Here is a 16,570-nt window from a genome sequence, read left to right as displayed (position 1 = left end):
GCCAGGCTCTTCTGTCCATGGGATTTCCCAGGCAAGAATTCTGGAGCGGGTTGCCATTCCCTTCTCCAAGGGGATCTTCTAGACCCAGGGATCAAAACTGTCTCCTGCATCTGCCTGCATTGGCAGGCGGATTCTTTACCACTGAGTCACCTGGAAAGGTCTAAAGGGACCTGTGAATTCATGGACCCAGGAACTGCAAGGGCAGAGATGGTCCCACCACAAACATCACCTTGTTCCCTAATGTCTCCCAGCATCCCCCTGCATGACCTTGCACCGTCAGGCAAAAAGAAAGAAACCATGGTTTACAAACACTTCTTTATTGCAGACATTTCAGGCACAGGTACATGGAAAAGCTGTATTGCAAATTTTATACAGGGTGGTTTAAGAGGCAGCAGGTTTCTACCTCTCTCCCCAACCTCTATCCCCCAAATACAGAGCAGCCAAGAAACTAGTCCCACTGAAACCTCCTGAGTATGCTGTTATTTCAAACAGCACACCATCCAGCCCAGTGCCCAGTGTAGCTAGGCTACCAGTGGGGGTCTGAGGAAGTCCTTGGCTTCCATCCAGAATGCAGGAGGGAAGGGGAGCTGTGCATGTCAGGCAAAGCTGTGGTGCCCTCACCAATCCTAAACCCCCAAACAGGGCACCAGACCAAATACAGGGTTTGGTTCTGGCCTCTGGTTGCTACCTTGCCATCAGTTTTACACCACCAAAGTCTCAGGGCTAAAGGGCTGGATTTGTATTGATACTAGGCAAAGTCTGTCCCCAAAACTAAGGAGGAGAAACTGCCCCAACAGCTGAGATTTCCTGGGATTTGAGGATAGTAGTGTGAGGTTGTGTTTGTGGTCAGGGAGGGAATAGAAGGCCTAGAGATGCCTTGCAGAGGTCTCAGGCATGAGAAATCCTACAACCTGAATCCCTCAAACTCAGAATGCTTTCTTTCATAGTTTTAAATCTATACTCCAACCCAAGCAGGCCTGGCTCTGTGGGCATTGGAGGCGGGCTGTTTGAGGCACTCCCATTCTGGTAGTGACATCCAAAGCAGATGGTACAGGGTAAGAGGTGCCCTCTGCTTGGCCTGGGATTTACAGGGCATGCTGGATGTGATACTGACCCTTCTGTGGCTAGAACAGGCCCTTCTCCCTCAAATGCCTGCTCATACTTGGTCCTGCTGAGCCCTCAGTCCAGAGGGCTTGAGCTTAATGGACCATTCTTGCCAAGGCTTTTCAATCTTCGGTGGGATTCTGCATCATCTCACCTGTCATTAGAGCCCTGACCCTACCCAATATAGAGGTCACAGATGTCAGAACTGACTGCTGAGGCTTCAAGGGCATCTTCTGTTCAGACCTGAGCTCTCCCTGTCTGCAGCTCACTTTTCCAAGGCCAGGTGGAGGAAACACTATGCCCTACAGGGCCTCTAAGAGAAGTGAGTTCAGAGTGCTGCCGAGCTCAGAATGCTGCTTCGGTGTTTTCTCCTTGCAACAGGTATTGCTGAGTGGGCGTAGAGGTGGGACGGTGAGACATGAGAGAGCCAATGAGGCAGGGTAATTATGGATGCCCAGCCCACTATTCAACTAATTCAAACAATTTAAACTGTTAAGAAAATTTTCGTGGTTTTATTGTATCATGAGGCATTGAAACATCTGAACAAATCAATATCTGGGCGGTGAGGCAGCTGCTTTCTCCTTCACTTCTTTGGGTTACTAGAGCAACTTGTCAGTAGATTAAAAAAAAAAAAAAAAAAAGACAACCTTTTGCATTACTTAAGTCTTTCCAAGGCATGCGCTGGTACAACACAAACTTCTCCTGTCAGATGCAACTAGTCTAGCGTCCAAACATCATGCACAACACCTCGGTAGCAGCAGCGCACTGCGCCCACGCCCACCGCGGCCCTGCTCATTTGTGAATGATATTTGGAGCATCTGGAGGAGTGTGAATAGTATCGGGAAGAGGAGGGAGGAGGAAACAGCATGAGTGCCTGGCTGGGAGGAGGTCAGCCAAAGTTGTGCAGGGCAAGCCTGAACATGTCATTGGTGCAAACCCAAGCATCGTTGATGTTCTTTAATAGGAACATCTGGTGGAACCCCATGATGGGGTCTTCATCGGCCTGTGAGGAGAGAGAAAATGGTTCAGTTAAGTTGGCCAAGGAACAGGAAGGGTGTTCAATTGGAGGAGAATGCTGACTTTGCAATCAGGTCCTTCTATCTTGGACACAAACCCTAGGAGAGCCCGGGGTACTCATGATTGTGAACTGACATAATGTATGTAACATTGAACTTGGCACAAAGGGAACCTGAGGTGGCAGCTCACACTGCTATATACATTCAAACAGCAGAACAATTCACCAGTTAGCTACAGCAATATAGCAGAGAACATAGCACCTCTGAGTCCATGTTGCTGGGCACAAGTGACCAATCTGAAAGAGTTCTGTGGCACTTATCATGTAACTCATGGTAGTCTAAAAACTAAACAGTCTTAGTGTCTGATTTTGTTAGTCTAGCCATGAGAAGATACTACTAATGACTTTGTACGTAAGAAAAGGCTCAAAACCAAGCTCACACCAATTACAGCTCTGCAGAGAAAAAAAAAACTAACGCATCCCTATCAGGTAATCTGTTTCCTGTCACATAACGTATAATATTTGCAACAAAAAAAGGGTGAGAGACCTCCAGTCAAACTGCAGAACACCCGGATGAGGCCTAGTTGAGGTAGAAGCCTAACTAACCAGCTGTGTTTCTAACATCACTGTTTTTTCCAGGAATTATCATCAGCAAGGAGGCAAATCAGTCTTTTGGGGGTTGGACAGAAACACCAGAAAGAATTTGAAGCCAGGTGGAAAGAGGCACTGCTTACTGACCTCAGCCTGGGAACGTGTGCCCTGAGACCCTGGAAAAGACCTCCTCACTCCTAAGGCCTATCTGAGCACACTCTCTGGGCAGGGTATCTTGGACAGGCAGGAGAAACTGACAGGGAAAACCAGGCCAGAAGGCAGGTCCACCCAGGTCCAGTGGAGAGGCCTAGAGGGCCCCCCTCTCCCTCCACCCTTGTAATGGACTCAGGAAGCCCTGCCTAGCCTAGAGAGAAGGCATGTGGGTCTGATATTCTGGGGACCATGATGTCACATGCCCAGGAGGCTGGAACCTGGTTAAGGGGCAGCTCATCTGTCCTGCTTTGGGAAGAAGGAGAGGCTTTTTGGAAATCAAGAATCTGTCTTCAGTCTGTTAGAGTTCAACAAGTAGGAGTTCCTGGAAGGGGGTGGGGTGGACGGGCAGAGACACCAAAGGACCACAGGAAAGCTTTGAAGGTTAACAGGTCTTGAGAAGTGGAACTAGAAATGCAAAGAGAAGCAGGAGTTCCAAGAATCTGCTTTGTTCAGCAGGTGGAAGAGCCAGCAGCCAGCTTGGGGAGTGGTAGCATGGACTCCAGTTCAAGGTCAGCTGCCTGCAGAAGGCTCCCCTACAGCTTGGGGCAGTACAAAGGCCCAGAGGCTGGGATCACAGCCCTATCCTGTTCCTGGATCTCTTTGTCCCTTCTCCAAGAAGCCTCTATACCAGTGCTCTCCAATAGGACTTGTTACAAGAACAGAAATGTTTCAGGTTTGTGCTGCCCAATAGGCAGCCAGGAATAACTCTGAGCACTTGAAATATGACTAATGCAACTGAGGAACTACATTTTAATTTTATTTCATTTTACTTCATGCAATTTAAAAATCACCCCGTGTGGCTGATGGCTAGAGTACCAAGCTACAAAGCTCTAGGCATCACTTGTCTGGGTGTCCCTGAGGAATAGGACAGTGGCGCTGCAAGGCAGCAGCACCATTACCTTGAGCTGGCCCACAACCATGCTGATGATGCAGCTGTCTGGTGTGGGCTGATGGTCCTGCGCCGTGATGCTGTGCTGGATTTTCTGGAATGGAAGGCTCTGCAAGAGAAAAAATAGGTGGTGGGCTGTGGCCAGCAAGGTGGGGAAGGAGCTGCCTGCAGCCCAGCCCTGGCCCTTACTTACAGACAATTTCTCCACAATGGCAGCTTTCCCCTGGAATTGCTGTCCTTCCCACGTAAGGCATGATGCATCAATCTGAAAACCAGGAAATCTGGGGTCAGAGCTTCAGAGCACAAGGAATATCTCTGAGGCCCTGAAAAGACCACAAAAAGGGTCCTGCTTGGGGAACATGAGTCCATGTCTGTTTCCCTGTCTGTAAAGAAGGGAAATGAGGGTAACTTCCAAACTTCAGACGATTAACAACTTTAATTACACCCCAGTATCACAGAGCCCAAGCTCTGAAAGACTATGTAACAAAATACAAACTTATTAACAAGTAAGCTCATCTCCCACTTTTTTTCCATTAAGTTGTATAGCCTTTGATATGGATGAGCTCCAGGCTGGCCATATGTGGCCAAGGCTCAGGCAAAAACCGTCCTGTTGTGTGGGCAGTCAGCAACAGTCCCAGAATAATCATCAGAAATAACTTGGAAGAAAAATAGAAAGAAAGAAATAACTAGGAAACATCTATGTTCAACACCATCTCTAGAGCCCAGAGTCAGTTCCACAGAGGCCCTTTCCATGGGGTCAGGGAGGGATGGAGGTTGACAAGGCCTCTCCTGGGACTTTCCCAACCATCAACGTGTAACCCGCAGCTTCACTGCCTCCCTGCCCCATCTTTCCTACCACAGCCTCCTGGGGCAGAGCTCAAAGGTGCCTCTACTACTTAGCAGCTCTGACATTAGGCAAACTAGTTTTTTATTTCCCCACCCTGAATCTGTTTCCTGATGTTTAAAGGGAACACATGCTGAGCTTTACGTAAAATGACATACATAAAGTACTCCTTAAAGACCTTGCTAACTCTTCTCTGGGTCAGACCTGCTTTAATTGATTTCAAAAGCAACAAGACAGAAGTGCCAAAGATCCCAGTCAGACCAGTTTGAGTTTTTAAAACCCTTTACCTGTGATAATGACAATCAATTACCTGGGCCGGATGTGGCCTTCCACCGCTAACATCCCTTTCTTTTCTTCAAAATGTCTGAATTGGCCCTGACTTTTTGAGGGAGACAGAGGAGTGTGCCCACAGCCCATCAGGCTGCAAGTCTGTGTGTGATGACTCCTATCACTTCTATCCTGGGCCAACCTGCTAGGCATGGCTTGATTAATCACACTTCTGTCTTGGGCAGGGTCGAATACAAGTAACTCTTGGCGTATATCAACATCATTAACACAGCAGTAAAAAATGTCTACATAGAAGGGTTTCTCAAGAAACACCCACCTCCCATGAGCATTCAGGGGCTTTTAGCTCTTCAAAGGACACTGGGCCCGGGGTCTCCAGGAGCGATCTGAGGTACACTGATGATTCTTACAGCTGCTGCCTCCAGGGGGCACCAGAAGCCCTAGCCTCTGTCGGCCGCTGCCAGGTCTGGAGCAGAGGCACTCCCAGGACCATGGAAGGGTGAGCCCAGAACCTGCTGTCTATGGTACCACTCATGTAGATCCACTAGGTCACCTAAGAATGTCACTCATGCAGAAGATGACAGAAAGGCCCATGTGGCCCGGGGAGCTGAGTTAGGCCTTAAGCCCCCTACCCCGTGGAGAGTAGCTCAGATAAAAGGGCTCAGCCAATCCAGTGAGAGGTGCCAGAACTTGTGAACTGGAGGCACTGGCCCCACATCTGAATTGACCCCCTGGAATCCTGTTTTGGTACTAGAGCAGAAGACTTACATAAATTGCGCCTAGTTGAGTTCTGTCATTATCAAATAACTGGTAGTAATGTTGAATGAAGCTGGATCCAATCTGCTCCCAAATTGGCTTGTCTCCCATTCTGGAGCGTCACCCGGCCTCGTTGAGACCTGTAAGTCCAGCAAGACAGGGAGGGAAGCGTTGGTACCTTGGTACCATGGAAGCAGCAGGTAGCCAGTCAGTCTCTTCACTGACCCCCACCGTCCCAGACCTCTTTGAGCAGGCAGTGCTGTATTAAGGTCTGTTCCCCCGGAGAACAGAGAGAACCCAGGGAACTCATAAGCAATCCCTCAATAGAGACAAGTGCAGGGAGCCCAGAGGTGGACAACTCAGACCCTCCTGGTGCCAGGATCATAGAGAAGGATGGGTCCTGAGGGTGGAGCCCAGACGAAGGAAGGTCAGAGCAACTACTATAGAGGATGAGCTTTTGAGGAGGAGCTAAGCACTCTTCCCATTTCTTTTCATTTAATCCTCTCAACAGCCTGCACAGCCAGTTACTGCTATTCTTCCCACTTTGCAGGTCAGGAACTCCTCATGTCTGTGAGTTAAGTGTCTTCGATTGCAGCACTCCGGCCCTTAACACTACCCCAGGGCCTTACTGGCAGGTAGAAGACCCGGTCAGAGTAGGGAGAAATGGTTCCTCAGGGTCCCACTTGCAACAAAGACAGCAAGTGACCCTCCCTCACTCTGTCTTAAGGGGAAGTTTATTTCTTTGAGGCCACATGACATCATTACATCACCGAGAGAGGTTATATCTACCAACTGCAAAGCTGGGACCATGAGTTCAGAGGATCACAGATGACAACAGAAATGCTGGGAGGGCAAAGGAAGGTTGGGAGGGGAAAATGAGTCATGTCTCTACACCCCATCCCAGCACTGGCTCCATCAGAAGGGCTGCCCCTCTCGCGTTTCCGAGCAAGAGGGGAGCCGCACCCCCTCCACCCCTCCCTGCTACAGATATCAGGGATCCAAGGCTGCTAGATGAAAAATCCAAGCCCCAGAAGAAAAAAGCCACTCAGGCTTCGGTAGGCTCCTCCTGGATAGAGTGGAGCGCATCTCACTGCAGCATCCACGACAGCAGGTCTGCTGTCCTACAGCTGTTTCTGACTGCACAGGAACCCACCCAGTCTCCTAACAACGGGACTCTGAACCAAAGCTGTGGGGAGGTGGGTCTGACCGCGGCAGACAACCACTGGCAGTGGTGGGATCTGATGCAAGTCACTGCCGTCCTGAGGGCCTCAGCCCTCTTCTCTACAAGGGGGTGGAACCCTGCTGTTGCCAGTGGAGTCTCACTAAGGGAACCTAGTAAAGCTCTTGACTCAGTTTGGTTAGTGCTGGTCTGCTCTGGTCCCTATGACCTCACCCTAGGCCAGAGGAATCAGAGGAAGGACAGTGGAAGTGGGTAGTAGCTTATTCCCAATTCAGCCAATCTCCCAGCCTGTGACCAACACTCCAGCCAATGAGGGGCCAGGAAGCTGAGCCAGCTTTATTTTAGGTTCCCTAGGAGGTGGTGGCACTAAAAATAGCAGCACGGTGCTGGGATGACTAAATGTCCAGGAAAGTCTAAAAGAAGCAGAGGAGAAAGCTTGGGCCCAGCCGCGCCTGCTTGGGACAAGGAGTGCCCCAGCTTGCTCTCTTCCAAGAAACAGAACAAGCGGGAAAAACACAGGATGCGCAGCTGCTCTGTCTTGGTCACATTTTCAAGGGGTCAGACTGTGACAGCACCGCCTGCAAACTCGGGTCACTGGAGGCATGACAGAGCCCCGCATCGCGCATCTCTACCCCTTCCGCCAGACGACTCACTGAGCTTGGCTCACCCATCACAGCCCAACCCCACCACGTCACACTCCCAAGATGCCTGCTGAGCCCCCCAAGGCCTCTGGGGCAGGGGAAAGCTGGAGGAATGAACTAGGGCCATCTCGCACTGTTCTCAGCAGCCCTCAGGGCAGGTCTTGGAGTGTGCCAGTCGGGAGAAACAACATGGGCACGTGCCTGGGGACACAAGAAGAGATAAGGGCAGGAAACTGGGAAGCGGGAGATGGAGGGTGAGGGGAAATAAGACCAGAAGCTATCCAAAGAAAAGTGGCGCCGTGTGGTGGGACACTGAGGTGAAGGAAGTGAGGTGTTTTTTCCTTTCTCAACATTGTTCTTAATGGTGTGATAAGTTTCTAACACAAAAACGACTTGGCAGAAGCAGAGGTGGAGTAAAGAGGTTGGAGGGATAAAGGGACAGAAGAACCCTTTGGTAGGGTGGAGGGGGCAGGGCAGAGGGAGCTCTCCTGAGGGACAGGACTGCTCAAAAAGGGTGAGCAGGAACCATCAAAGCTGTGTGGATTGAATACTTTGCTTTAGAGATGTCAAGTGATGCCACTGAAGCCCACAGCAACCTTGTTCGAGGCTTGCTCGATCCTGATGTGTTTACCTCTGTGTAGTAATCATGTGGTCATGTGGTCAATTTCACTATCAGCCCACTTTACAGGTGGCAAAACCAAGGTTCAGCCTGTGGCCCCAACTTCCCCAGTACATCAGTGCTGATCCTGCGTTCTCTGGTCAAGGCCACTGCTTATTTTCTGCTAATTTTGTGTCCTTGAGTTCTAAGCCACAAGGCTGGCGATGTCCCTCCCCTACAAGCCCTTCACCCTTGGGTTCAAGGTCAAACACCTGAAGGCCCACAGGTGGCTATCCACACCTGCCCCTAACTCCTCAGCCATTCTCTCCTAACTTGATCCAGCACCACACCTAAACACACCGGAATTTGAGAGTGTTTGCTCCTGGGGTTTTTGCACAGGTGAGTCCTCCCACTGGGATGCCTGCCCTCCCCTCACGTCACCATTCAGATACCTCCCATCTGGGTCTTCTTTTGCAGACTCAACTGTTGACCCTCAACCCCATGTGCAAGCCTGGATCAGCACACCCAGGGCCCACTCCACTGTGGCTCTGGGCTGTGAGGATTCCCACACAGCCCAGATGTGGTTCTTGCCACATCCCATCCCACCCCCTCAATCTCCCAGCACAGAGTCCAGCAAACTATGGGACTTCCAGTTCCTGACTCCACATCTTCCACAAAGCTTTCACCCTGTAGGTGGGAGGTGGTATTCTTGAACCTAGAAAAAGAAGCAGGGTGCGGGGGCCACCTCCCATCCCCATGGGACAACAGGGGAGGGGTGAGCTGGGCTGGGGGTTCACCAGGATGGCCAGCCAGCTCCGGCCTTGCTTCTAATATATTTACTGTGGAAAGAATAGCCTGGAAAGAAACACAATGCCAAGGCTGATGGGCAGCTTCGAGTGAGACTGGGGACTGACCTTCATGACAGCTTCTCCTATAGCTCTTCCAAGAGGGCCGCTGCCCACCGCCTCCTGCTTCACTCAGGCTGACTGAGGCCAGGCTCCTCGAGGAGCAGAAATGATCTCGGTGACCTCTCACCCACTGAGCGTCAGCCTTCACTGACCCTTAGGTCTCTGTGGGTGCAAAGACTCTCTAAGAATGTCTCATACACTGCGGCCCGCTCCCAATCAATCCACACAGAGGCAGAGATGCCCCAGTCCTGTCAATGACTTCAAGTCGTTCATACTCCCTGAGGCTGTCATACACATCAGCTTAAAAGCTCTAGCCCAGGAGATCCCACTGGGTAACAGAAAAAAAAAAAAACCACCCCTTCATTTTGCTTCTCAAATTCTGGGTCAGTGTTTCCAGTATTTTGAAACCTGAAACAGTAGTGTCCAACTGATGTCTCATTTTCACTAATGCCTATTCAGTGTAGAAATGTGCTCATGGCTTTACATGCATTTTGTTCTAACACCCTGTGAGTCAACTCCCATGCTAGAGATGAGCAAAACAAGGCCCAGCAAGGTCAGCTAAACTTGCTCAAGGTCACGAACCTAATAAAAGGTGGAAATGGATGGAACCAGGCTTAGTGGGCTCCAGGACCAAGACTTCCAGTGACAACTGGTCTGGAGATAAAAACGAATGACACATAGGGCTGAAGCCCTGATCTCTAACCTTGGCTTTTTCTGAAAGGGGCAAGACAGGCTTGAACCAGGGCTTCTGCCTCTAAACAAAGGCACCAGGCAGACTGCCACACTAAACAATGAATGTTTTCATGGGGGATGATCTCACCCTTTTCCTAAACCTTCAAAGTCACAACCCCATTCCGCCATCTCAGCGAAGCAGAGATAACCGTGGGCCTAGCTGGATCTGGGGCAGGACTGGGGTCAGGAGAGTGACAAGACGAGAAAGAGGAAGAGGACATTCATTACTAACTCTACACTTTCAAACAGAAGGATGTTCATGTTAGACAGCCTATCACTGAGGCCCACAGGGAACACCAGATGTGCGAGCTTATAGTGGGATCCTTGAACTCAGCACCAACTCAGCACTACGACCTTCACATCTACTGTCTGCTAGTCCTCAAGAGCCCTGAGGCAGAGGCTGGGAAGGACTCCGACAGGTAGAACTGACAGACAACTTTGGCTTAAACCCAGAGCACAGGCGTGGACTAAACAGTGAGAGGGAAGGCTGTGGGCTGCAGCCAGAAGGGAAGAACTGACCTGAGGAGTGTGGTGTGTCCTGTGCAGCAGCCTCCCGTTCACCACTGATAAAATCCCAACCACTTACCCTGCCTTCCAGGCCCTGGGTGCCCTGGCCTCCCAGCCAGCCATCCTCATCTCCGGCCACCCACTCCTCCCCGTCCTCTGCAGCCACTCTGGGCATTTTCCTATTTTTGGAACATCCTGAGTCTGTTCTCACTGGAGGGCTCTGCAACTGCTGATTCTTCTACTTGGATCATCCTCCCTCCTAGATGTATCCAGATCCTCCTTCATGTGTCTAGCTCCCTGTCACATGTGTGTCCACTCAAAGGTTACCTCCTCACAGACACCTTCCCTGACCATTCAGTCTAAAGTGACCTCCCGGTTACTCATTGCATCATCCTGCTTCAGGTTCTTAGCACTCATCTCTGCATGAGATTATCACATATTTGTTAATGGTCCCTCTCCCTGACTGGAGCACCCCTGTCCCTGTCTGCAAGGTGCCTCACCGAGGCCCTCTTCTCTGGAGAAGTGTGTTCTGGGAAAACCCTGTTCAATTTAAGTGGCCAGGTGACCCACTTCACCTCCACCCACACCTTCTGTCCAATTTGTCAGGAAACAATCCTTTGCCTTCCACCCAGTCATCTGTCTGAGGTGTGTGTTAAGTGGTGCTTGGCCCGCCCCTCCCACCCCAATTCCCAAGGTTCTGATCACCCGAGAGACAACTGTGGCTGAAGAGGAGGCACAGGACCACACATCAAAGGCCTGGCAGCTAGCCTGCTTCTCCTCTCCCTCATGGCAGGACCCTCTGACCCTGTCTTCATCAGTAATTATATCGATGTTAGGAGTAATCAACTGTGGATATAAAGCAGGACTCAGCTGGAAGATACAAGGTGAACACTGGGTCAAGAGCTGGGAAGGAGGGTAATCAGCCTCCTGTAGGACACCACACTAAGGAATAGCCTTGACCCAGGACTGGCAACAGCCTCATTGACCACTCACTTGCCGGCAGTTGGGAGAGAAATCAGCCAAGGTCTGCTGCCCAAGACAGAACCCTTTCCTGGGGCAGACCCCTGCGGTCTAGGTGCCCCCAGCACGCTAAGGGCCTTCTCTTCTATTTGGAGAGGGCTCCAGAGGCTTCAGGTTGCCCTGGTTGGCCCAGAAGCTGAATCCTGACATCAGCATTCTAGTCACTCTGCTCTGCCCATACTCAGTTCCTAAGAATCCCCCTTTCCGAAGTGGTTCAGGGATCTCTGGGGCCCTGTCCTACTAGACAGTTCCCATCCATGAACTTGCTGCTTCATGTACCATCAGTCAAACCCCTGTAAACCAGTTATTAATACATGTGTTCTCTCATTCCAGCCTCTCAGCTCTGTAAAGCTGGTATGATTACTGTAACTTTGTAGATGAAACCAAGACTCTTGAGAGGTTAAGAATTCAAGACCATGCAAGGCCACTGGGGCATAGCCAGCATGAAAATGTCTACAAAATTGGCCTGGACTGGAACAGTTGAGAGCCTATGTCAAGTAGCAGGAAGCATAGATGGAAAAAGGAAGAATGGAGCCCAGGCTTTTTCTTCCCCTTTGAAATTGGCAAGCTCTATGCCCGTCAGAAGGGAAACCCTCTAAGTGCATGCTCCACCTGTCACAGTAGGTGTACAACCTACAAATGAGACCGTGCATTGACCTGGGCCTGAACCACCTCTGCAAGTGGAACCAATGTCTCTATACAGATGTCCTTCCAGGGGGCTGCAGTTTCTGCCCTGGAGAGACCCAGTGGCTCTGATGGAGTACCTGAGGCTTTAGGAAACAAACATTCCTGAATTCCTCGTTTACTGAGGCAAACTACCCTCAGTTCCCAGGTTCCTTGGACACATCTCTCATGAGAGGAGGTTCTCCTTCACCAGGGTAGACCCTTCTCCAGCCTGAGTGCTTAAGGAGTTGGCATATAGCAGGTACCAGCAATAAACAAAGGCCCAGGGTAGTGCCAACCCTGGTACTCTTGTGTCCCTCTTCCCTGGCCACCTTTCTGAGTCACAGTCAGACCTGAACAAGTGATTCCTCCCAGGAAGACACATTTCAGCTGACAGAGTGAGAATGCAGACGGCGCCACACAGACCTGGTGGTACGGGTGCTGACCAGCAGCATCAGTCACTCCTGGAGCCACTACAAGGATAACCCGCACACTAGCACCTCCCTCAGGAAGAGTCTTCAGGAACTCCTGCCATATGTGGTCAAAGCAAGAAATCACAAAATCTCAAAACTGGGGAAGGCGTTGGTGTTCAGTTGCTAACTGGTGTCTGACTCCGATCCCACGGACCGCAGCACGCCAGGCTCCCCTGTCCTTCACTATCTCCAGGAGTGTATTCCAATTCATGTCTTTGGGTCTGTGATGCTGTCTAACCATCTCATTCTCTGCCGTTCCCTTCTCCTTCTACCCTCAATTTTTCCTAGCATCAGGGTCTCTTCCAATGAGTCGGCCCTTCACATCAGGTGGCCAAAGTACTGGAGCTTCAGCTTCATTCAGCATCAGTCCTTCCAATGAATATTTAGGATTGATTTCCTTTAGGACTGACTGGTTTGATCTCCTAGTAGTCCAAAGGACTCTCAAGTCTTCTCCAATACCACTCAAACCCAACCCGCCACACACATTCTCATGGCCCATCAGAAAAAAAAAAAATACTAACTTCAAAAACAGGCCCATCAGGAGGTTCAGCTCAAGCTGTCCACAGAAATCCTGCCTAACATTCAACGTCCATCCTGTGGAGAACTTTTTGGATCCACTCCCCAATCTCCAAAAGGACTACCACTCCCTTTCACTTCTGGGGAGGGTGCCTCTGTTTCACTCTGGGAAGATGTCCTGATAGATATCATTCCAAGAGCACTGGGCACTTGAATAAGTGACCTGAAAGGGTCTCAGTCAAAGAGTCTAGTAGAAGGCACCAAGCCAGGTTCAGGCAGGGAAGGAGGTCATGGACCACAAAATGCTGGTGAGATTCTCACATACCGGGAGAACACCCAGCAGAGACCTCTGAGGGACGAGGAGCTGGTGAAGATCTATCTAGACTAGAACTAGACTAGACTAGAAGATCTATCTAGACTCAACAGCAACAGCAATTTGGAGTGGTGATGGCCAAGTTGCTCAAGGGATCCCAGACATTCCTGGGCCCAGCATCATGAGGGATACCTTGCTCCCTGGTTTCTTCAGGCACTGGAAAGGAGAGGGGCTCACTAACAGCCTTTACTCTTCAGTGTTCTGTCACTCAGAAAGCGCCCCCGCCGCCTTTTGCAAAGGGCCAAGAGTCCCTTGTGGGTCTCTTCAACTTAGACTTCAATACATAATAGCAACATTCTGTCTCCCTGACTACTGTGACCTCCTTTCCCCAGCACCGGAATTTGGTAGGAACTCATTATTCTACCTCCAGCTTCTGCCCAGAGCCTGACATACAGAAAGGGCCGCAAGAATGGTGGCTGAGTAAAATGCATCATTGGTGAGAGAAGAGAAAAAAATAACTTCAAGCGAGATACTAATGCCTCAGTAAAGGGATTCTGGAATTTTTTGATATAAGGTGCCTTCCAATCCTAAAATTTGAGCATTCTTTCACATAAATCATTCTTTCCATCCCAACCCACCAGGTGGAAAGTCAGAATAAAGTGAAATGTGGCTCAGAGAGGTGAGTTCCACGTCAGCAAGGGACATAGTCTTGAGCTGGTTGAGAACCCAGTCTCCTCACAGGCTGACCCTTTATTGCGCAGCCATATCCTGATTGTCCCAGGCCAGGCCCCACCTCCAAAGTCAGCCGTGCAAGACTAGAGAGGGTGCATACTGATTGTGGACAACCTCGGTGTTCTCCTCTTATCTCTGAGCTCTGAGACACGGACAGCTTGCCAAATTCTGGAAAGGTCAAGGACTTATGGGGGTCAGGATGCATAGCAATGGCTAGATGACTGACCCCAAACACAGAAGTTATATGGAACTTAAGGTGTGGAATGAGAGGGAGGGACCTGAATCCCTCCTCCCAGGTAACCTATGAGAAAGAACAACAGCATTTTGACCTCAAAGAAAACCCTTGTGATCAAGTCACCTAGGGCTTTGGAATCTGTGAACTAATCCATAGCCATAAAGCCTAACTCACCTGACACCAGTGTCCTAGAAAGAAGCAACCCAGACAATCTCAAGAAGATCTTGAAACAACTGCTTATGGCATGAAGACATCCAATCACACTGATCCTACTTGTGTCCTGTGGGTAGTCCCTCCTTGTTGCCCACGTCCACTGGCAAACCAGGCCTCTCCTGAGCTTGCTGAATGAACCTGACTAGTTCACGCTCGTAGGCTAGGATGTGGGCTAGGAGAAAGAGAAAGACAAAGAGAAAGCAGGCCTGGGTGAGACCTAGACAGATCCTTGCCTATCCTCCTTAACCATGGAAAACGCCACTGCAGGAAAAATTCCAAGGCTTGATTCAATGACCAGAAAAATACTACCTGGGGAAATAATCAAGAAAAAAAAAAAAAATTCCAAGGGTGGTGCATCATGGGCTTAACTCACCTCTCCTAAGAGACCTGCCTGCTGCTGAGGCCAGATGTGCAAAGACTTTGCTGCTTCTTTAGTACCTGGGAGAACTGTGGCTCATTAGCTGCACTGGGTCAGAAAATTCAAGGCTTGACAAACTGTCTTTTCCCCATATCCCATGGTCTTCTCTGGACTCATCCCTTAATTTATCATCACACAGTCAGGAAGGGCCTTCAAAAAGCCAGCCTGAGGACCACTCTATGGCTAGCTACTCCCCCTCCTCCAGAACTCGATGGAGACCTGGTGCTTTCATTAAAGGCAATTTCCCAAGGCCCAACCAGCTTTCTGCCTATTCAGAGGTTGCTCAGACGTTGGAGAATGAGCAAGCAAGAGAGGGAAGCCTGACTTTCTGCAGTCTCCAGCCCTAGTTCTGCCACCCAGGCTTCAGAAGGGCCTCACAGCCCAAGTATGACCCTCCCTCAATGTCCCTTGCAGCCCAGCCTCGTTTGGCACTAGGTTCACTGACCTCAGACCTGGATTGTACCTTCCCCTCAAACCCCACCTTATTGTTACCATCCTCATGGAATCATCCTCCTCTATGGGAGAAGAGCAGACAACTCTGGGAGCAGCAGATGGGAGGATTAGGCTGTACTGAAGATATCTAACAATGTGTTGGAGGCTCACATGTTCAGCTTCACCTCCATGGCTTCTTCCCTCCCTCCCTCCACTAACACAGGCGGCCAACCCACCCACGGCTGAGGTCTGGTCACTAATAGAAAGAAGGGCGGGGGCTGAGCCTACGAGTACGGAGCCGCCTCGTCTCCTCAGGCCAGATTCTCCAAGGCTGCCGGGGGTTAAGTCCCCACGTGGAAGCCCCTCCCGCGCCAGATTCCCTGACCCTGCCCTCCACGCAGAAGAACCTACGCATGAGTTCCGGAGCGGGAGACAGGCTTCGTGCACTCTCAGCCGGCAAACAAGCAAGTGAGCGCTCACCTACATCCTAGCCGAGCTGTGGTTCAGAACCAGAGGAGGGTAGGGCTGCTGCACGCGGGCGCCCTTACCCAGTGCTGACTCCGGAACGGGCTGGGTGGCGTCTACCCATCCCCGGATCCTTGGCGGGCTGGCGGCAGGACGTGGGGATGGGGTCCGCCCGCTAGCCTGCCTGCAGTTTGCGGGACTCGGGCAGGCCTGGCTAGGCCAGACGGGGCGGGGCCCGGAGCGCCCCATCTGGGTGGTCCATACCAGAGAAAAAGCCTGGCCTCGGAGCGGTCCAGTGTGCCCGCCACCTGCACTGTACGCCCGAAATAGGTTCCTGGCTTCCTGTGTTCCCCCCGGCCGCCGCCTCAGAGGACCGGCGGGAGGCGGAGCCGCGCGCGACACATGGCCCCGGCCCCGCGCGGCTTTGGGGCCGCCGGGGGGGGGCAGGGGAGGGGCCGCCCGGGGACTTGCAGCAGAAGCTCCAGGCGACCCGGAGCACAGCTCCTGCGGCCCAGCCCCCGCCCCGGCGCGCTAGCCCCGACACTCACCCGAGGGGCTGGCACGATGGCGGCAGCGGCGGCGGCAACCCAGCGCGGTCTGCGACCGTCTGTCCCTTCCCCCCTGCCTTCCCTTGCCACCCCGCTGCACTCTGGGAAACGCAGTCCTCCTCGTGCTCTTTTCTGGTATAGGTGCGCAAGGAGAAAACTACCATTCCCGACGTCCTATGCGCCGAGGCCCAGACTCGGCTCGCAGCGCGGGAGGTGAGGCTAAGTCAGGGAGGGAGGCCGCCGGGGCGAGCCCCTGAGAATTGTGGTCTAGCGGAAGCC

The 16,570-nt window shown here is 51.4% G+C and overlaps 1 protein-coding gene across 4 annotated transcripts; it reads right to left on the bottom strand.

Moving 5' to 3' along the window:
- Positions 1-301: 301 nt before the first annotated feature.
- NUTF2 (nuclear transport factor 2) lies at positions 302-16,441 on the bottom strand. 4 transcript variants are annotated; one of them, XM_043898849.1, is made up of 5 exons: positions 16,292-16,441; positions 5,710-5,837; positions 4,006-4,077; positions 3,823-3,921; positions 302-2,107 (listed from the first exon to the last, which is right to left on the bottom strand). In XM_043898849.1, the coding sequence occupies exons 2-5, from the start codon at positions 5,806-5,808 to the stop codon at positions 1,994-1,996; spliced, it is 384 nt and encodes a 127-aa protein (XP_043754784.1). In that variant the 5' UTR covers positions 5,809-5,837; positions 16,292-16,441; the 3' UTR covers positions 302-1,993. The 4 variants fall into 4 exon arrangements, with proteins under 4 accessions (XP_043754784.1, XP_043754787.1, XP_043754786.1 ...); XM_043898852.1 differs by lacking the exon at positions 16,292-16,441 and adding an exon at positions 16,008-16,149; XM_043898851.1 differs by lacking the exon at positions 16,292-16,441 and adding an exon at positions 15,827-15,980.
- Positions 16,442-16,570: the final 129 nt, after the last annotated feature.

This window comes from Cervus elaphus, chromosome 4 (assembly GCF_910594005.1).
Source record: "Cervus elaphus chromosome 4, mCerEla1.1, whole genome shotgun sequence".
Lineage (NCBI taxonomy): Eukaryota > Metazoa > Chordata > Mammalia > Artiodactyla > Cervidae > Cervus > Cervus elaphus.
This window is presented reverse-complemented; position numbering and strand designations above follow the sequence as displayed.

Bases quoted from the DNA above. Each gene is read 5' to 3' on its own strand.
- NUTF2 (XM_043898849.1), bottom strand. From the start codon at position 5,808: ATGGGAGACAAGCCAATTTGGGAGCAGATTGGATCCAGCTTCATTCAA. The intron at 3,922-4,005 runs GTAAGTAAGGGC...TTTCTCTTGCAG, and splicing joins CCATTGTGGAGAAATTGTCT to AGCCTTCCATTCCAGAAAAT. The intron at 2,108-3,822 runs GTAATGGTGCTG...CTCTCCTCACAG, and splicing joins TGGTTGTGGGCCAGCTCAAG to GCCGATGAAGACCCCATCAT.